At 40.9% G+C, this 22,014-nt stretch overlaps 1 protein-coding gene across 1 annotated transcript in view; it reads right to left on the minus strand.

The window, feature by feature from the left end:
* The window catches only part of Ercc5 (ERCC excision repair 5, endonuclease), a 43,002-nt gene that overhangs the window by 9,078 nt on the left and 11,910 nt on the right, over nt 1-22,014 (minus strand). Inside the window, exons 5-12 of the mRNA XM_059278141.1 lie at nt 20,846-20,921; nt 19,332-19,475; nt 16,514-16,721; nt 12,906-14,015; nt 9,145-9,392; nt 8,660-8,779; nt 8,316-8,529; nt 6,863-7,007 (exon numbers count right to left, since the gene is read on the minus strand). Of these exons, the coding sequence (XP_059134124.1) occupies nt 6,863-7,007; nt 8,316-8,529; nt 8,660-8,779; nt 9,145-9,392; nt 12,906-14,015; nt 16,514-16,721; nt 19,332-19,475; nt 20,846-20,921 (2,265 nt within the window). The remainder of the gene's footprint in view (nt 1-6,862; nt 7,008-8,315; nt 8,530-8,659; nt 8,780-9,144; nt 9,393-12,905; nt 14,016-16,513; nt 16,722-19,331; nt 19,476-20,845; nt 20,922-22,014) is intronic.

The following is a 22,014-nucleotide window of genomic DNA, read 5'->3' on the forward strand; positions in this document are numbered from 1 at the left end:
TGTGGGCAGGGGACGTTGAGATCATGATGGGAAAATGTGCAGAAATGACCAGCCACACTAGTAGAAACCCATGAACTGTGGACTAATAGTTGTGGAGCCCCCATAGGACTGGACTAGGCCCTCTGGATACGGGAGACAGTTGTTTAGCTTGTTTGGCTTGAACTGTTTGGGGGGCATCAGGCAGGGGGATTGGGATCTGTCCCTGGTGCATGGGTGGGTTTTTTGGAGATCAGTGCCCAGGGTGTGACACCTTGCACAGCCTTGGTGCAGGGGGGAGGGGCTTGGATCTGCCCCAGCTGAGTGTGCCAGGCTCTGCTGACTCCTCATGGGAGATCTTCATTTGAGAAATGTGGGGATGGAGGATGGGTTGGGGGGGAAGGATGGGGGTTGGAAAGAGGGAAGAGGGGGGAATCTGTGGTTGTTATGTAAAGTGAATAGAAAATTTCCTAATAATAAAAAATAGAAAAAATGACAAGAACACAATGGTCATTTTAGTGCAGGTATCATTCAACACAAAGTAGGACAGGAAAGACAGAAGGTATATATGCAAAAAGAGAGACAGTAAGTAGGTCTTTTATAATTATAATTTATAATTATAAATAGTAGCAAGAACTATTGTTCTCTGGTGTGTTGGGCAATGTTCTAAGCAAAAATAGATAGTTTTGATTTTTTTATATTGTCCATTTTAAATTTTTTTCCACCTTAATGATAATTTAGTATGGCAAGTTTTAGAAAGCCATGCTTTTCCTTTTTCCCTCTTAACCCCTATCAAGAAGTGAGATTAGTCTGTTCCTGTTGTTAGAATTCTGCCCTTACTCCAGCTACACATGCGCAGTTCAGGGTCTTGCGTCTTACATCATGAATGTGCGCTGGCGACTATGTGTACACGGCATGGTCACACAATCTGCGCCTTAAAAAAGGTGGACGCAGACCCCCCCCCTCTGCTCTGCTCCCTCTCTGTCCCCCTAACCCCCATCTTTCTCTCTCTCTTTCCTCCCCAGGCCTGGTCCTTTTATCCCTCCTCCCTTCCTCCTAATAAAGCTCTCAGCTACTAAGTAACCAGGTTCTGTCATGACCTTGACATTTCCGCCAGTAACCATCGCCATTCTTTCACCTGTGACTTTAGATAATGATCAGGAAGTGATAGCCTCAGAGCCTGAGACAAGCCTGTCCATTTCCTGTCTCTGGAAAAAGCTACCACTGGAAGCATCCACCACAGCTTGAGGAGCCTGTGCCTAGGCAGAGGTCTAGATGGAGAGGATCCAAGGCCTGCTGGCATTCTGTCTGTCTCTTAACTGACAGTGCCTACTGCCTTGCATGTGAAACATTCAGCAGGTCCTTGAGCTTTGAGCTGTTCTAAGACAGGGAACAGGAACAAAAGACTCCCAACCCTGAGCAAGCTTCAGAGTCAGAAACAAACCACGACATGCTGCTGGTGGAGGTTACAGAGGTTTAAGGTAGGGAACTACAATGTGCCAACAGAAAACTGGTAGAAAATACTATGGAAGTTAAAACATGCTCCTCACCTACCCAATCATTCAGTGGATCCTAAAGAATACCCACCCTTCAGTTCTACTTCTTCACATATAACTAGTACCAGGAACTGGGTTCCAGCCTGCAGTCCACCTCAGTGAATGACTTGAAAATGCCTTCTGGAGTTCAGAAGCCTAACAGTAGTCTTCATCAATACCAAAATGCAAGGGAAAAATAATGCTTTCTTTCCAAGATTCTTTTTAAGTATGTATATGTCTGTTACATATGTTTAGGTGCCCCCAGAGGCCAACTGATGTAGGTAGGTACTGAGAAATGCAAATCAAAACTACTTTGAGATTTCATCTTACACCTGTCAGGATGGCTAAGATCAAAAACAAAAATGACAGCTTATGCTGGCAAGGATGTGGAATAAGGGAACACTCATCCATTGCTGTTGTGAGTACCAATTTGTACTGACATAATGGTGGTAATCAAGGCGGTGGCTCATCAGAAAGATGGGAACTTGTAGACAAATTGCTAAATGGGCTTAAAAAAAAAAAAAAAAAAAAACCTCAGAGCCAGACATAGGGGTGAAAACCTGAGAGATCAGGGAAATAGGGAAAGCCACAGCTAGCCTCAGCTCACCAACTCTGCAGCTACCAAAGGCGAGCTACTTCTTGTCTACCTACACCTATATGCCTTTCTGTTCTGTTCTCTCATTTGCTCTCTCAGCCGAGCTATATCACTTCCTCTTCCTGTCTAGCTCTGTCACTTCCTATCTATCTGTATAGACCTCCAGACCTCTATGGTTGGTGCTGGAATTAAAGGCATGTGTCACCATACCTGGCTCTGTCCCCCAGTGTGGCCTTGAACCGAGAGATCCAGACAGATCCCTGCCTGCCAAGTGATAGGACTTAAGGCGTGTGCTACTACTGCCTGACTTCTATATAGTGGCTGGCTTTTTCCTCTGATCTCCAGGGAAATTTTATTAGGAAACACAGTATATTGGGGGACACAATTCATCACCACATTCCTTCTGGAGTCTTTGATGTAGCTGAAGACTAGATATAATTTTGCTTAGTTATGATAAAAGATAAATTAGATATGAAACTTAGACTCAAAAATATAAGATAGATAGAATATTTTCTTTAATTTTGCCAAATAAAAATAGACTAGATATTGTAACTGTAATTCTTGCTTGATAACTGTTCTATTATATGTAATTTTACTGTGTTAAAGTTAAAACCTTCCTTTTTGTTTAGACAGAAAAGGGGAAATGCTGTGGGATAATGTTTTTGTACACAGGTTTAATAAAACAGAGATTGGCCAGTAGCCAGGCAGGAAGGATAGGCGGGGAGAGAAGACTAAAGGAATGCTAGGAAGAAGAAGGCTGATTCAGGAGTCACTAGCCAGACACAGAGGAAGCAAGATGACAAAGCAGAACTGAGAAAAGGTACCAAGCCACATGGCTAAACTTAGATAAGAATTATGGGTTAATTTAAATGTAAGAGCTAGTCAGTAATAAGCTGAGCTAATGGCCAAGCAGTTATAATTAATATAAGCTTCTGAGTGAGTATTTTATAAGCAGCTGTAGGACTGCAGGGCTAGGCAGGACCAGAGAAACATTCCAACTACAGGAACTGATTTACCTCAAGATCTAGTTATAACACTTTTGGGCATATACCCAAAGGTCCTACCACAGGATACTTGCTCAACCATGTTCTCTGCTGTTCTATTCATAATAGCTGGAAATTGGAAATAACCTATATGTCCCTCAACAGAAGAGTACATACATAAAGAAAATGTGGTACATTTACACAATGGAGTATTACACTGCCATTAAAAAAAATGGAATCATGAAATCTGCAGGTAAATGAATGGAACTAGAAAAAATCATTCTGAATGAGGTAACGCAAACCCAGAAGGACAAATATGGTTATGTATTCACTGATATGTGAATATTAGCTGTTGTCAATGGTAACCAAGCTACAATCCATAAAATCACAGAGATGAGGTATAGAGTAAGGGACAAAGGGGGAATAGACATATCTCTCCAGGAAAGGGAAATAGAATAGATAGTTATAGATGGAGGTTTAGCTGGAACAGGACAATCAAGTGCGGAGAAGGAAGAGAGAGGCAGATGATGGAGGAAATATAGGGAGAGACAGCTAAATTTAAGAGCCAACTTCCTAAAATATATACATATATGGTGATCTAAATAAAATTGCCAAATAATGGAAGAGATAGAGCCCCAAACAGACATCTCTTGTCATTAATTGAAACTTTCAGTTCTAGGATTGGGTTATATCTAGTGGAGTTGTTGGTTACCATGGGAACCCCAAACAACCCAGATGTCGTCAAGACTATAGATAGCTCTCCACAGACTGACAGCAAAAATCCATTGCTGAAGACAACACCTACACAACTCATTGAACATGGAGAAGTCGAACTGGTGCCTACATGACCTTTACCCCTAATGCTGTTGTCTTCTATACAGGAAGGTACTCTGCATGCTACTAAAAGATAAATGTAAATACCAACCCAGGAACAAACCCTTTAAACTATAATGGTATCATGGTTGCAAGACATGTAAGGGCAATGGTGGTACAAAGCTTGTAGAAATAACCAAACAATATCTGATTTGGCTTAAGGCCCACTCCAGGAGATGGAAGCTACACCTGACCCTGCTTGGATGACCAAGAACCTGAGACTCAATAGTCCAGGGACCAAGGGTAAAACCAAATACTAATAGTCTTAAAAGAAAAAAAATGTAGCAATAAAATGAATCACAATGACATTCTGCTATACTTAGAAATCAGTGCCTTGCTCAGTCATAATCAGAGAAGCTTCCTCTTGAAGCAGATGGAAACAAATACAGAGAACCACAGCCAGATATTATGCAGAGAGTGAGAGATCTTGGAACACCCAGCCCTAAATGGGATGTGTCTATCAAGTCCCTCCCCTCAGGGCTCAGGGAACCCAAAGGAAAGGAAGTGGGAAGAGTATCCTTTGCCTATATATTATGGCTTCCAATTTACTGATTTTATGAATTCCTGCATGTGCGAATAGTGGGTCTCTGTTTCTTGTGCCTTCTCTTAGGCTCTTTTCCTTCTGTTTGTTTTTCACAATTCTAATGTGTTAGTTTTTACTTTAACTTATTTTATTTTATTATTATCCCATAGAAGCCTGTTTGTTTTCTAATGAGAAACAGAAAGGGGGTGGATCCAAATGGAAGTTGAAGTGGAGAGGAGCTGGGAACAGAGGGAGGAGAAACCACAATCATGATATATTATATAAGAAAAAAAATCTATTTTCAGTAAAAGGAAAAACAATGTAAAAAAAATAAAACTATATCATACAATACACCAGCTAGTACACATGTGCATGTATGTGCATGTTTAATGGGTTATAATGTGCATGTAATTGTAGCTTCCAATTAATTGCAATTACATAAACCAAAGTGTTAAGTATAATCATTTCGATGCATACTATGTAATGTTTCTATGATATATTTATACATTTGTGGAAGAATGTTATTTGTAGCTACATAGTTATTTACCAACCATGTTTGATGAGCTATGTATTAACTTAGTATGACAATTTTTCAAGAAGAAAAGTGTAATAAAAGAAAGGAAGTATTAGATGAGTGCACCAGCATGTGCCCTGAGGCTGTATGGAGCCAGCAATCACTGCAATCTCACATTGCATCTAAGTATTCACTTTTCAGACCATAAGGTCCCTGCATTTTTTCAAACACAGGAGATTCAACTACAGAGAACACAAATGAATTAAACTGATTACCTGTTGCAAACTGATGGTTGCAAGGTACCCTCACAACTTTGTGAATAAACTAGATAACAATAAATTGTACTTTTTAAAGGTATGGGAGTCATATTTCAAGTTTTTTTTAAAAAAACAAAAAAACAAGCCACTGAGGGAAAACTTATGAAAAAGCTACTTTCTGAGTCAGCAAGATGGTTTAACAGGTAAAAGTGCTTGCTGCCAAGCCAGATGACCTAAGTTCAATCACTAGGACCCACAGGTGGAAAAAGTACTGACCCTCATAAGTTGTTCTGACTCTCCACCTGAGATGGCTCAAAGATTAAGAGCACTGGCTGCTCTTCCAGAGGACTCAGGTTCAATTCTCAGTACCTACATGGTGGCAAATAACTATCTGTAAATCCAGTACCAGGGGATCTGACACCCTCTTCTGGCCTCTGCAGGCACTGTACGTTTGTGATAGACTTACATGTAGACAAAACACCCATATACATAAAAATAAATAAACCTTTAAAAATAAATATATAAACACAATTTTTAAAACTACTTTCAAAGACACAGCTCCTACCAATCCTTGGGATTGGGAGTCTCTAACAATACTGACTGCAAAATGGACAGCATCTAGATTTACTATAGAGACAAACCTCTGGGCATGTCTGTGACAGAGTTTTTAGGCTGAATTAATTTAGGTATGAAGTCTGTCCTCCTAAATATGAGCAGCAGCCATCTCATGGATTGGGGTCCAGACTGAATGAAAAGGAGAAAGTGAGCTGAGCACAGTATATATTTCTCTCTGCTTCTGACTGTCATGCTTGCCTGGACATGACAGACTATACCCTGAACCATCAGCCAAATCAATAAAATTAACCTTCCTTAAGTGGCTTGCATCAGATACTTGTCACAGCCATGGTGAAGGAATAAATAATTGGTCTCCTAAGCTCAGATGTCACAGCTCCAGTACAGTGCTCCTCTGTGTCAGTACATGCATTTTCATGGGTAGTGACTTATATCTAAAGTTACTGGCCCTGGACCTCCAAGCACTTTTCTGGTCAACTTCTTTCATAACACTGAACATGTGGTGAATAATTTCCCTAGCAACACTGAATGATTTCATTTGCTTTTCCATTACCCAATCACCACAAGGAACCTTGAGGATATAGATTGCAACTACTTACCTTTCCCATTGCTGAAGCCTGCATATAACTCATATCAGCTACTTTACAAACATCTAAATGAACTCAGAGGCAGCTTATACACTAATGAGCACTGCAGAACTGGCTTTGTGTCCTTGGACTAGGATAAGCCAGGCATGACTAAGAAGAAAACAGATTCACGAGGGCCCTAGAAACCACAGCCACTGTTTCCCACCGTTCCTTCAATGAACAGTGGCTTGGGACATCATGATTTTAGAAACAGATCCTCTGGTGTGGTGGCACACACCAACAGTAGCAACTATGTAGGAAGCTGAAGCTGGAGGAGTGCAAGTTTGAGCTCAGCCTAGGCAATACAGTAAGAGCTCAGTGTATTTAAAAAAAAAAAATTTTTTTTTTCTTTTAATCTGAGTATTTAAGCAAATACCTGAATTAAAGGCATGAAGAAAAAGCCTTACGAGAATTTTAGGAGTGGGTCCAGGCCTCGTCCAGGGAATTCATTGAGAATCTCCATGGCTGTTACACAGCCAACAGTTGGGATCCCTTCAGTATAATCGCTGCCCAGTAGATAAGCCAAGTTGATTAATTTGTTCCGGTCCAATCCTGTATGAATAGCAACAATTAGATTTAATATTTTTATAAAAGTTATATAACATAAGTATTTTTATTATATAAACTGTGTATGATAAACCAACATCCAAAGAGACATGTTTCATTTTAGGTTCTTTTGTTAAGTATCATTATATTGAGATTTTAAGTTTTAACTTTTTTTTTCCCCAGTTTTTCAAGACAGGGTTTCTCTGTAGCTTTGGAGCCTATCCTGGAACTCACTTTGTAGACCAGGCTGGCCTTGAACTCAGAGATCTGCCTGTCTCTGCCTCCTGAGTGCTGAGATTAAAGGTGTGCACCACCACCGCCAGGCTCCATTCTCATTTTAAATTCTCTATACATGCTGACCTCTACATTTAGCTATCTAATCTGCTCCTTCTGACCACAGGCACATGCATTCCCTTACCAACTGTCTGTAGATCTAATGAGCCTCTCAGACTGAATTTATCCCAACTCAATTCTCTCTTCCTCTGCTACGTTCTACCACTGGCCCAGAACCGGGAAGCTAGAAGCCCTCCTCCCATATCCCACATCCAGGACACGAGCACTGTTTTCTCTGGTGTACCAGACACTATGAGGCTTCAATTTCTTCTCTCCGGTGTAACTACTGACATCACCCTCCTCCTCCATTGTCACTGGCCTCCTTATTTCTCTAGAACATGTACATAAGCAATCTTCTGCCTCGAGGCCTTGAAAATCTTTAAATCCCTCTGACATGATCTTTGTTGAGTATTTATTTATAGCTTTGCTTACTATTTTCTTAGGGAGTCTGCCCTATGCTGCCACAAACAAAGCCTTCCCTGAGGACACCTCTGTGAGGAACATCATGTGCTCTCCTACAGCTGGTCCTCATTCTTGTTCTGCTTGTTTTATTTTTCCCCCATGGTGCACACCAAGTATTACATTATAACTTGTAAACATAGCCAGCATCTTTTCCTTCCACTAGATTGTTTCATTCTCTGCTATTTTCCCACTGTCAAGAATGACTAGCATATGAGAGTCACTCAGTGTGCATTTCCCAGCTGAACAGATGGATGAATGTGTGGTCAACATCAAGAGCACCAATGGCTCCATTCCTTACCCTATGAGAGCATCTATGGTTCACTGTAAGGTAACTCAACTAACCTTGTAGATGACTTAACTGCAAGAACAAACACTAGGGTTTTATCTTCTAAAATCCAAGTTTTAAAATCCTATGACCTCCAATTTTCATTCATGCATCAAATTAGATCCTTCTGAAGAAAAACCATGAGGCAAATCAGGAGGGTGAACTATGGGAAGAGACCACAATCTAAGTCTTACCTAATTGGTTGTGAAAGTCCACATATTGGTAGTACTCTACAAACTTGTTTTTGTTAAAAAAATTCTTATAGACATGCCGGGCCCCAAACAGCCAGATATCACTATCATCAGTGATGGTCCCAGAAGTCTGATCAGTGAGGTCCAGGATGGCACACTGCGCCTCTGCCTCCATGGGAGCCTGGATATAGGGAATGCCAAACAGGCGCAGGAGTTCCTGTAGTTAAGAGAAACCACCCACAAGGAAATGCACTGATGACCTTGACCACAAGGGGTGTGACAATATCATACAGCCCTTCTTAAAGGAAGGACAATTCTACAGAAGCCCAAGATAAAGTCAAACTCACCTGACTTTCCAGAAACATCTGGCCCGTTACAGAAACAGCGATCCGTTCTTGCTGCTGTTTTTGAGCTTCCAGTGAATTCTGTTCTGCTAAGAGGTTACTCTCTAGGATGTCTAGTTCCTCCTATAAAACATGTTCCCATTCACAGATCATTACAGTCACGACCCAATTATGTTCATTTGTTACAAAAAAAATAAAAATAAAAATAAAAATAAAAAGCCTGCATTTCCTCTGGTTGAAATGACCAATAAGTTGTTTCTCCTTACAGTGTTTTCCTCTTGAGATTTCTAGGCAAGACTGTCTCTTTCAGTCACTTGATTACATCATATGAGAAACCTATCTACCCCAGATGTAACTTACATTTCAAAAGGGAACCATGAGTAACAAGAAGATGAATTAAAAACAGCTAACAAATATTTATCCAGCAACTCTTAAAATCTCAAAGCCACAGGATTTCCTCGGCACTAAGGTAAACATTGTATTATTACCAAATCAACATCTTGCCATTCATTAGGTGAGTCCTCAGCATATCCGTCAGTTTTTTTGTGCTCTTTCTTGACCAAGTCCTCACTGTCAGAGCTGTCCTGTAGGAGGTGTTCTGTGTCCCTGGGGATTCCTTCCTCCAGAGTTCCTCTTGGTTCCTCTTCATCTTGTTCAGAGGGAGGTTTAGAAGGCTCCGATGACTCTGCTTGAAGTTCACCATCACTGACCACACTCTGTACCTCAATGAAACTTCCTGTGCAAAATATAATGATGTCACTTCATCTACATTGAGAACATTAGAATCACTCTGAAGTCATCAAAACTTTCTGAACAGTCCTGAAAAATGTCAGACTCCAAAGGAAAGGATTTGACTATAACCTCAAACATGCAATTAACTTGTTAGTCTTTTTTTTTTTAAGATTTATTTATTTTGTATACAGAGTTCTGTCTGCATGTATCCCTGCCCACCAGAAGAGGGCACCAGATCTTATTATAGATGGTTGTGAACCAGGCAAGTGAAAGACTTGTATGATAAAACGTCATCTTTGAAGAAAGAAACTAAAGATACAAGGAGATGCCATCCTACCAAAAGCAACCTACAGATTCAATGCAATCCTATTCAAATTTCCAATACCATTTTTCACAGATCTTGGATGGACAATTTTCAGCTTCTTATAGAAACACACACACACACACACACACACACACACAAACCTAGTGTGGTGGTTTGGAAGGAAGTGGCCCCCAAAGGGAATGGCACTATTAGGAGGTGTGGCCTTGTAGTTATGGTCTTGTGGGAGGAAGTACGTCACTGTGGAAGTGGTCTTGGAGGTCTCATATATGCTCAATATACCACCCAGTGTCTTAGACCACTTCCTGTCAGATGTAGAACTTCCTGAAAGATGTAGAACTCTCAGCTACTTCTCCAACACCCTGTCTGCCTGCACACTACCATGTCTTACCATGATGATAATGGGCTGAACCTCTGACTATCCCAATTAAATGTTTTCCCTTATAACATTTGCCATGGTCATGGTGTCTCTTCACAGCAATAGAAACCCTAACTAAGATACCCAGGAAGCAAAAACTATTATGAACAATAAAAGTACTGTGGGAGGTCTCACCATCCTGGATTTCAAGTTGTACTACAGAGCTGTAGTAATAAAAACCACATGTTATGGGCATAAAAACAGACACATTGATCAATGGATACAAATTGAAGGCCCAGGCATAAATCCACACACCTATAGACACCTGATTTTTGATAAACAGCCAGAAATACATACTAGAAAAAAGAAAGCACCTTCAACAAATGATTCTAGTCGAACTGGATGTCTACATGAAGAAGACTACAAATAGATTCATAGTAATCACCTAGCACAAAACTCAAGTCCAAATGGATCAAAGGCTTTAACATAAAACCAGATACATCGAACATGATAGAAAAAGTGGTGAATAGACTTGAACGAATTGGCACAGGAGTCAACTTTCTGAACAGAACACTCATAGTGCAGGCAGTAAGATCAATAATTAATAAATGTGACTGTCTTACTTAGGATTTCTATTGCTCTGAAGAGACACCATGACCATAGCAACTCTTATAAAGAAAAACATTTAATTGGTGTGGCTTACAGTTCTGAGATTTAATCCATTATCATCATGGCAAGAAATGGCAGTATGTAGACAGACATGTACTGGAGAAGAAGCTGAAAGTCCTACATCTTGATCTGCAGGCAACAGGAAGTAAACCAAACGAGGTGTAACTTGAGAATAGGAGACCTCAAAGCCCACCCCACAGTGATACACTTCCTCCAACAACTCCACACCTACTTCAACAAGGTGGACCTCTACATAGTGCCACTCCCTATGAGCCAATTACATTCAAACTATCACATTCCACTCCTGGCCTCCATAAGCTTGCAACCATGTGGGAGCCCGTTTTCGGGTTCCTCGTGGCTTTACCCAGCATGTCCGCATAGAGGATGATTAGGACCACGGGCCTGAGTGCAGGTGTCTGAGATGGTCTGCACTTGGCTGTGCTGGGGGAGGAGGTCTTTTGCTCCACCCCTTGGCGTCTCTATAAATACTCTGGGGCAGAGACAGTCGGGGCCCATTGGAATAGGTTCCAGGCCCCCTCGAGGCTATCCTTTATTTTCTATCTGTTTATCTCCACGATATTCTCCGCAATATAAATCCTTCCATCTAATATTTCCTGCTGCTCACACTCAAAAAAACTCTGGGGAGTTGTGGGGTTGGTGGGTAAACGCCCCACACAACCATATCTGTCTTAGTTAAGATTTTTATTGCTGTGAAGAGACACTATGACCACGGCAACTCTTACAAAGGAAACATTTAATTGGGATGGCTCACTTACAGTGACCCCAGCACTCAGGTGGTAGAGGCAAGAGGGTCAGAAGTTCAAGACAAGCCTCAGCTCCATAAAAAGTATAAGGCCAGCCTAGGTTATATGAATCTCAAATAAATAAACAAATAAATAACAGAAATCTGACCAGTAACAGGACACAAATTATGTGTAAACATATTCGCATGCAGTTATCTTCATTACTTGAAGTGTGGTTTATAAAGTCATTTCAAATACTAAATTAGCAAATACATGCTTCATACACACACACACACACACATATATATGCACAAATGTGTATGTGTGTATGTACATTCTTTCATTATGTAAGAAATAAAATTCAGAGTGTTATGTGACTTGCCTGAAGGTACCCTACTACCAGGGTGCCAGAATGGGGAGGCTCCCTAGCTGAAGATTCCTGCTCTCGACTCCACTACCCTGCCAATCTAGACTCCACTACCCTGCCAATAGTCCCTGATTATCTCTGTGGGCACAATGAAAACAGGCAGAACATCTCCCTGACAAATGCCCATAAAGAAACCAAAGTACCTTTGATTCTTAAGTCAAATTTTAACAAGCAGGTGACTGTATAAAAAGCTATAAACAATGAGTATCATTAGCATATGTGTATACAAAAATACAGAGAGAGAGAGAGAGAGAAAGAGAGAGAGAGAGAGAGAGAGAGAGAGAGAGAGAGAGAGAGAGAGAGAGAGAGGAGAGAGGTGTACATGGAGAGAATGCATGGGAAAGAGAAAGAGAGGGAGACATGAAGAGGAAGAGGTGAAGGAGAGGAAGAGGCAGAAGGGGCAGGGATAAAGAGAGACAGAGACAGAGTCAGAGAATATAAAACAAATGAGACCAAATACTGGCCTCTAAGGTTAAGTGTGAATCAGTCAGTACTCTATGATAGCTTTCCAATCTTGTAATTTTTGTATGTCAAAGTAAGAGGTTAACAAAAGTTAAAGGAAATTCATCTTTCTTTTCTCCAGGCACAGTACTCCCTTCCTTCAATGATACCAAAGACAGGCTGCCAAGAAGGCTCAGCAGTTAACATTTGCTGCTCTTGCAGAGGCCCTGCATTAAGTTCCCAGTGCCCAGGGCAATGCAAAAACCATTTATAACTCCAGTTGCAGAAGATCTGCTGCCCCCTTCTGTATGGACATTGCATGCATATGTGCACAGACATGCCGACAAAACACCCATACATATAAAATAAAATGAAATCTTAAAGATACCAAAAACAGCCCAGTAAAGCAGGGCATCCCCACCCTAGCTGTGTGATGCTAGGAAGCTCATTTCTCCTTTCTTCCTGGTTTCTCTGCTGTAAACAGGGTTATACTACAGGTTCTCCTAGTCCCTATAGACATCAAGTCTCCCATTCCATTCCCTTAAAGAAGTACCTACCATCAGACTCGCTTTCTCCAGACTCCATCTCCTTTGGTCCCATGGGCTTTGGGACTAAAATCAATTCCCTGGCAGTGGCTTCAGGCATCTCCCGTTGCTGGATGGTTTTCAGGGAACCTCCATGTTCGTCAGCATTAGAAGACAATGCCTTTTCTAAGTTATCCATTGCCTCTGAAGGGATGTGAACTGTGCTCCATGCTTTGGAAGCAGTATTTTGTACACTTTCTGCTTCATCATCACTTGAAAAATGAGAGGAAACACATTTACTCTCAGGTGGGTAGAGACCTTTCTGCAGCTCGGGCTCTTCAGGGTGTGTGTCCATCCTCTGATCGGAATGTGTTCTTATTGGAGGTTCCCTGAGGAGTCCGGAGGCATCACTGCACAGTTGTTCTGTGCATGCTGGTGGAAGGGGAGCTTGCTTCCCCTCAACCTCATACTCATTGCTTATCTGAGATGCTTCATTCACCACATGAGTAAGTGACATCTGTTCTTTTGGAGCATAACATTCACCAGCTTCGTGACAAGCAGTATTCAATGACGGAGCCGAGGCTATCTGTTCTTTTTCACTATTGGAGCTGACCACATACTCCTTTACTACAGTCACGGTGGGTAAAGGAGGAACTGTGGCAAATGGCACGCCTCCACCTCTTGCTACAGCTCCATCACTGTGCTCCTGGTTTGGCCTATTTCCAGCCTGAGTTCTCACTGCCAGCTCATCACTCCCGGCACAAACTTCCCCACCTTTATCACCACCCAACACTCTCACCACTGCCCATCCTGTTGGCTCATCATCCCCCTCACACACTTTCCCATCTTCATCATCATCCAGAGCTCTCTGAATAGCTGCAAGGGTCTGTGGTGATACGGAGCCTGCATCTGCAGTGGCCCACGAATCTCTCTCCCTCTCTGGCTCCTCTTCTGAACTACTTCCCAGCATGGCTGCCTGCATAGCCAGTAAGGTTCTTGGAGAAGGAGGTGTGGCCTCTGGTTCTTTCTCTGGCTTCACTTTCTCATGGGGTGACGACTTCAGGTCGAAGGACATGCTGTGCCTTTTGCTGGAAGAAGGAGAAGCCTCTGAATCCACATCCATGACTTTCTTAGTTTGAATACCTGAGAGAAATTAAAACATTTCTCACCATGCAATTCACAGTGTGACAACTGTATTTCTGGGAAGATGAACAAGAGAATCTGAGATCATAAATATAGTGATACATTTTTATTAAATCCATTCACTAATTATAAAGTGGTTGGTTCTGTAGCAGCTAATCTATTAGTGACTAAATATAACCGTTACTACCTAACCAAATTCTATTTATCATAGATATCTTTTCCTAGAACTCAGAGCCACAAAGTACCCTAGGTTCTATTTCGTAATTTAAAATTTTATTTTGTCATACTACACAGACAAAAGTAAAACAAGTACTTTTAAAACATAACTCCATTTTAGATTATTTCATATTTGTTTCTATAGAAAAAAAGAAATTAAATCCTGGTGTTAGTGCTCACACATGTGAATTTAAATTTATAAAATGATCTTTCTCCCTATTATTTTAATTACTAGCAAATTCAAAAATAAATTTGAAACTAAGTTCTTTATCATAAAATCTGAAATGAAAAAACTCCAATACTCCCTTAGGAAAAGCAACAATAAAGAAAATAGAAATATATTTGATACAGTTGCTGAGAGTACTAATGGTGTGGAGTAATGAGGCAGTATGAGATGGCCTTCTGATTCAAACATGGCTTTATAGGTTGTGACTTTATTTTTTGTTTGTTTGTTTTAGTGTGTATGTGTGTGTGTTTGTGTTTGTGTAAATGAATGCCCTATGTGTGTGGGTGCCTGGGGAAGCCAGAAGAGAATGCTGGATCCCTTGGAGTTGGAGTTACAGGCACTTGTGAGCCACTTGTGTGGGTGACGTGGAACCCAGCTCCTCTAGAAGAGCAAGATGAGATCTTAATTGCTCCTTGTTGTATATTTTTAATGCTAACTTCAATTTTAAAATTACTTTGATATAACATATTTCTTCTCACATCTTTTTAAAATAAAGTAGATTTTACATTTGCACCCATCACAAAGAAAAATGGTCAAATGTCCAAGGAAATGTTAGAGACACTCTACTATCTGTGGGAGCAAAACTCTACCTTACGTAGTTAATGTGTACAATAAATTTATAAATAACAGAAGCCAACACATACTGGACACTTTACAAACAAGACCTGACACAACCCACACAACAAACCTGTATCAGAGAGACAAAGTGCCTGGCATGAAAGTGAAGACTCAGAGGTTAGACCACTTGCTCAAATTAAGTATCAGAACTAGAAATCAAGGTCATGCCTGCTTCTAAATCCTATGATTTCAACTTCTGTTTTCTTTATCACATCAAGATTGCAGCTCAATATGTTACTTCATTTTCTCTCGTTTTTTGAAAATTAGTGTTTCTCCACATGATATGAAAAGGAGGTATACTAGGGGCAGAAAGGTTTAACTAGGGAAGGAATTGGAAGAATAGAAAAAAGGTGAAGGCTGTAGATGGGAAGGATCAACCAAAACTAAAGATGCATGCAAAAACCACATGGAAATGCACCACTGTACCAATAAAAAAACCACAATTTTTAAAAAAAGTTTGAATGGAAGTTCCTTGTGTAAATTGACAATATTGCTCCCAGAAGCCATGGGTATTGGTCAAAATCCCATTGCCATGTGTAAGATACTCCCCATGAGTCTTTGACCAGACAGCCCCAAGCTCCCAAAACAATATAGGCCATTGCTATTGCTCTTGGTTATCCACCAGAACTAGATGGTAAAGTCCTATTGAAAATGACAATACACACCCTGGACACAGGACAAAGAAGCTGGAAGTGAGCTGGAAGTCTCCTCCCTGCTACCTAGTTTCCAGAGAACTGAAAGGTACTAGGCAGGCTACTGGGAGTGAGGAATTTTCAATTCTCTCCTGGTGGTGAACTCGGTGTGCTACAATTCTGACCTGACAAACCAGATGTGCCCATTAGTGCATCAGTGGCAAGAATACTCTGGGGTCAATCAACATACTACTCAACTGGCTGTAGCCCACTCCACAGGAGGAAAGACTGTCAGACTGTATACCCAGTCAAAACTCACGGCTAGAGAGGTCACAAGCCCTAGGGAAGAATGTACTGCTGCTATTTTGCTAATTGAACATGTAGTCCAACTGTTCCCCAAATCCCTACATTTGTACCTCAAAAATAGTGCTGTGCCAGCCTGGACCAGAGAAGCTCCTCCCTGAAGAGGGTGACAGCCCTAAATGAGACTTTCATACACCACACACACAACACCCAGGGAACATCACAAAATGGGAGAGGGTGGGGACAGAAAGAATGCAGGAGCCTGAAGATGGAAAGAAACACTACAAAATGCTGTGTTCTAGATATGGGATGGCCATCAGAATCATAAGACATAGCCTCTGTGGCTACCTGCATAAGCCCTACCAAGAGCCTGAAGTGCACAGTTCTCTTCTCAGATGCTCTATCTTGGCTTTGGCTGGCACAGAGGAATGTAGCCCACCATGCAGAGAAGGCATGGCAGCAGAAGCAAACTGCATCCCCATCCTAATGACAATGCCTGGTACCTTTTATCAAGATGTAATGTGAGGTGTCTTCAGAGACCACTCTCCTTGACTCCACCTCCTTCAGAAAGCCTCCTTCATCTTCGTACTGCCTCTGGATTTGTCCTGAGTGCTGCTGGTTCATTTCCTTTTGGACATTTTCTATGTGCTGGTTTAGGTAGTTTTTCTTAAGCAAGCCTTTCAGCTGGTACTGTGAAAAATCATTAGACTCCTAGGGACAAAATAAACAAAGTTGCTGCTTTTACACTAACAGAGATAATACCACCACTCACCAACCCATCCCCAAAAGGTATAGTTTCATAGCATAAAAATAAACCTTGAAAACTAAGAGGGGGAGGGGGTTCCTGTGCTAACTACCTTTTTCGTTTTTGTTTTTCTTTGTTGTTGTTGCTTGTTTGTCTTTGAGACAGTCTCTCAATAAGTAGCCCAAGCTAGCCTGGAACTCACTATATAGGACCAAGCTGGCCTTGAAATTGTGGAAATACTCCTGCCTCTGCCTCCCAAGTACTTTGATTAGCACACATGGCATTTTAACAGCCTTTAAAAAAAAAAAAAAAAAAAAAAAAAAAAAAAAAAAAAAAAACCTTTGAAACAAAAAGAATTAAGCAAAAGAAATTATGAAGGATCTTTTTATTATTTAATCATTCACTCAAAAATCATTTGCTGAGCTAGACTACATGGCTGTAGTATGACATGTGATGGTAATTCAGCAAAACACAACCTTCTAGATACAAGTGAAGTGCCTAGCACTGTTCTTGGTCCACATGACATAGAATAAAGCAACCAGAGGTATTAATAATCATAATTAATAAGTACAAAGCCTTTCCCATTGAGGGCATTCTAAGCACTTTTATATAAACTACCTTGATTTATCCAATAAAACATCTTCCTATCTCCAGTCTGCAAATGATGGACTTGAGATTTCAACACCAGACTCACATGGGAGTCCTCAGACAGATGGCTTGCACAACTGAGTCTATTACTAGTCTCATGATTATCCCTGCAACTAGGACATGGATCTTCTCTTATGAACACCATATGTGCACAATGGGTAAGTCATACCAAAGATCACCCTGGACTACTTGGAACTTCTCTTCTCATGGAACTACCCTAGCCTTCCTAGCCTTCCAGCTCTAGCAACACCATGGTTGCAAGGAGAAAACCACTAAGGGCTGTCTCCTTTCCTTCTCATTCCACTCAAATTTTATTTCTACCACTCATTCTCAAGAGATTCGTCACAACATACCCCCCCCAAAAAAAAAAAATGCCTGAAAGATAAATGGAGCCTGGACTACTTTCCCTTTGAAATAAAAATAAAATTTCTTTTTTTTTTTGATCTTTCGAGACAGGGTTTCTCTGTGTAACAGTCTTGGCTGTCCTGGAACTCACTTTGTAGACCAGGCTGGCCTTGAATTCACTGAGATCCACCTGCCTCTGCTTCCCAAGTTCTGGGATTAAAGGCATGCGCCACCACTGCCCAGCCCAATAAATTTGTTTCTTGTACCCAAAAACCTAATAATATCACTTCTATGTATCTTATTATTTTCTTATCTGCACTAACTACATAGAAAATCAGAAATAAGCCGGGTGGCGGTGGCACACACCTTTTTTTTTTTTTTTTTTGGTTTTTCGAGACAGGGTTTCTCTGTGTAACAGTCTTGGCTGTCCTGGAACTCACTTGGTAGCCCAGGCTGGCCTGGAACTCACAGAGATCCGCCTGGCTCTGCCTCTCGAGTGCTGGGATTAAAGGTGTGCGCCACCACCGCCCGGCGGCACACACCTTTAATCCCAGCACTCAGGAGGCAGAGCTTGGTGGATCTCTGTGAGTTGAGGCCAGCCTGGTCTACAGAGCAAGATCCAGGACAGGCACCAAAACTACACAGAGAAACCTGTCTCAAAAAAAAAAAAAAAAAAGAAAGAAAAGAAAAGAAAAAAAAATCAGAAACAAAGAGATAAATCCATTTTTTTTTTTTAAATCTTTCTGGTAACAAAGTAAAAAGTATTCTAAAGTCTACAGCAAGTTAAAAAAAAAAAAAAAAAAACAACCACATCAATTGCTATAAATTTACATTCCACCTCAGTGTTTGAGGAAAACTACTGGAAATAGCATGTGGTAGCAAAGGGAAGGAAAATGGAACTCACAAATCAGGAACTAAAGACAGCAAGTGCTCGATGGGGGCATAAACTAAGTAATCAACATCAACATTATCAGGACAAAACAATACACAACCATGCACACCACATCTGCTTCAGCTTCCTGTGACTTTGAAGTCACCATACTCAGGCCACCCTATTCCCACCATTCACAAAGAAGGAGAGGAACACACACAATCCTGTATTTGGAATTTCACATCAGAAGTATTTTCCATGTTATGGTTACTTTTTTAAGGCAATGTATGTTGTGGTTTAAATACGCTGTGGTTTAAAGTAACTTCTAAGAACTATCCCAAGAACCATAGCATGCTGGGCACTTACTATGTCAGACACTGAGGTACCTTTTGAGAGTGTAGCCATGATCGGAACAGGCATGCTCTGTGCTGAGAACTAGAATACCATGTTACAAGGAGCGGAGAACACACAGAAGAAAAGGCCTAGTCTTGGACAGAAAGTCCAAAAGATTTCTTTGAATATATATGAGTTGTAATGAACAAATAAATAAACTATGCCTTATGGGATGTAACACATACAAATTCTATGTCCTTGCAACTGGGCTACTGTCCAAAGTGGAGACTTAGACTCTAAGTACCATCTCTCTTTTTCCCCTTTGCTGAAGTTCAGTTCTAAGCACTGGTGTGCTACTGTGCACTGCTGGGTGTTTTACCTCTGGCATTGCTTCAAACAGTGTTCGTCTTCGCTTGGTAAACTCCTTCATGTCAGTCAAGATCTCATGCTTTACTTCAGGTGGCAGGCTGCTGAAATCCTCAGACTCGATATCGATGGCATGAGGATTATGAAAGAATTCTTCCTGAGGGAAGTAAAACGTTAACATCATTAAATTTATATTTACCCATTTAGGTCTATTCACTGTTACAAACAGTCACTGTGTTTATATCATAAATATAGCTCTTTATAATCTACACACAGAAGTACACATTTTGCAACAGGCATCACAGTGAACAAACAGATAAGTCCCTTCATTTGTTCACTTACTCCAAAGCAAATCACTTACCAGGCACTATGTTCCACGAAGGCCCTGCTCTAAGACTCTGGGTACTGTGGTGACTGTGTACATAAGTGCCCTAATCTTAGGAGTAGAGCAAGGAATGTAAGCAAGTAAATAAATAAGCAAGATAACTGCTAGAACATCCAACAGGCTGATCTGACGTGAGTAATCAGGGAAACAAAAAGGGACAAAATCTTACATGGTAGATGGAGAAAACCCTATCAAGACAGATGTCCTGGGCAGGGATTTTAAAAATACCAAGAACCTGATGAGAGTGGAAGCCCAAACTGAGAAAAAACAAGTGTAAGGGTTCTGAAATGTGGATAAGAACCATTTTTATAGTCACATTAGATTTTTTTTAAGAAAATAATGTCTTAAAGAAATTAATTTGGGGGCTGGAGAGATGGCTCAGCAGTTAAGAGCACCGGCTGATCTTCCAGAAGACCTGGGTTCAATTCCCAGCACCCACATGGCAGCTTAAGACTGTTTGTAACTCCAGTTCCAGGGGATCTGACACCCTCACATAGACATAGACACGGGCAAAACACCAGTGTACATAAAATAAAAACAAGTTAAAAAAAGATTAAAATAAAAGGAAATTAACTTGTTTACATCACACAGCCTGTGAACACTGAATCCTGACCATAAGATTCTTAATTTTAACCACCACCACCTGCTAATGCCTGATGCACAGATAATGCAGAGCCTCAGGAAGATGAAAGAACCTGGGGTTTTAGCTTAAAAGTCTTCTATCAGACATACCAAAACAATAGACATTGGGAGTCAAAGAATATTATCTAGTACCTTAATAAGCTTGAGAAAAATGTTCATTCAAAAAACTGTACAATGGGATCTCAGGAGATAGCTCAGTGATTAAGAGCAATAGCTGCTCTTCCAAAGTACCTAGGTTCAATTCCTAGCACCTCACATGATGGTTCACAAACATCTGTTCCAAGGAATCTGACACCCTCTTCTGACCTCCATCGACTCTGTATGCATCTGGTGCAGATATACATGCAGGAAAAACACCCATACACATTTAAAAAACAAAGAAGGAAAAAGTAAATAAATCTTTTAAAAAATCTTGTTAAGAAGCGAGGAGTAGTGCTTTATACTGTAATTCCAACATTTGAGAGACTGAAGTAACTTCAATGTTTAAAGGCAGCCCTCACTGACATGGTGGTAGCTTTACCACGTGAGCAGAGTCTTTGACTCTCTTCTTGACATTCTTTCCTTGTAGGCACTGCCCTGAAAACATGTAGCCAAGAATGTGGTAGAAAGGAAACTATACAACTTCCAAAGCAAGGCAGCAAGGTTTCTGCCTAGGATCTCCCTTTGGATGCTTCCCCTTGGAACAGCCCCAGTGCTAGGGAATAGCACAGGCCACACGGAGGCTACAGAAAATTGTAGCCACTAGCCTCACTGAAGTCTAGCTAATAGCCAGAGTCAATCACCAGACAAGCAAGTGAGGGAGCCCATGAAGTGACTTCAGTCCAAGCAACATTCTGACAGCATCTACATGGAAGACTCCAAGAGACAAGCACCTCCCTTTACTTATCAATCCCAAGAATCATGGCAGAGGATGATAAAAATGGCTACTTTTATACCACTGCTTTACATTGCAAAAGATAATTAAAACATCTGCACAGGAATGAATATACAAAAATATATGCACACTCAGGGGATGGTTTAAAATATGCCAAAAATTTTTAAGTTTTTTATAAACATAAAGAAAGTCTGTTATTTTTGTATTTATTTGTGGCACTGGGGATTGAATCAAGGGCCTTATGCATACAAAGTAAACACTCTATCACCCAAGTTATATTTTTGGCCCCAAGAAAGTGTTCTTATATTCTACAGAAGCCTATATTACTATTTACTTCTTGAGTGGCCAGTTGTTTCTAAAAGAAAACAAATTATTTTGGATACACAGAAATGCATAATGAAGCTGGACATGGTGGTTCACAATTTTTTTTTAATCCTAGCACTCAGGAGGCAGAGGCAGGCAGAATTCTGTGAGTTCAAGACCACCCTGGTCTACAACAGTAACGTCTAGGACAGTTAGGACTACATAGAGAAACCCTGTCTCAAAACCTGCCCCCTGCCGGGCAATGGTGGCACAAGCCTTTAATCCAGTACTCGGGAGGAAGAGCCAGGCAGATCTCTGGGAGTTTAAGGCCAAGCCTGGTCTACAGAGCAAGATCCAGGACAGGCTCCAAAGCTGCACAGAGAAACCCTGTCTCAAAAAAACAAAAAACAAAAAACCTCCTCCCAAAAAAGGAAGATGGAAAGACGTACATAATGCCAAATCCAATATACAAGTGCATAAAATGCATTGGTA

This window comes from Peromyscus eremicus, chromosome 13 (genome assembly GCF_949786415.1).
Source record: "Peromyscus eremicus chromosome 13, PerEre_H2_v1, whole genome shotgun sequence".
Classification (NCBI taxonomy): domain Eukaryota; kingdom Metazoa; phylum Chordata; class Mammalia; order Rodentia; family Cricetidae; genus Peromyscus; species Peromyscus eremicus.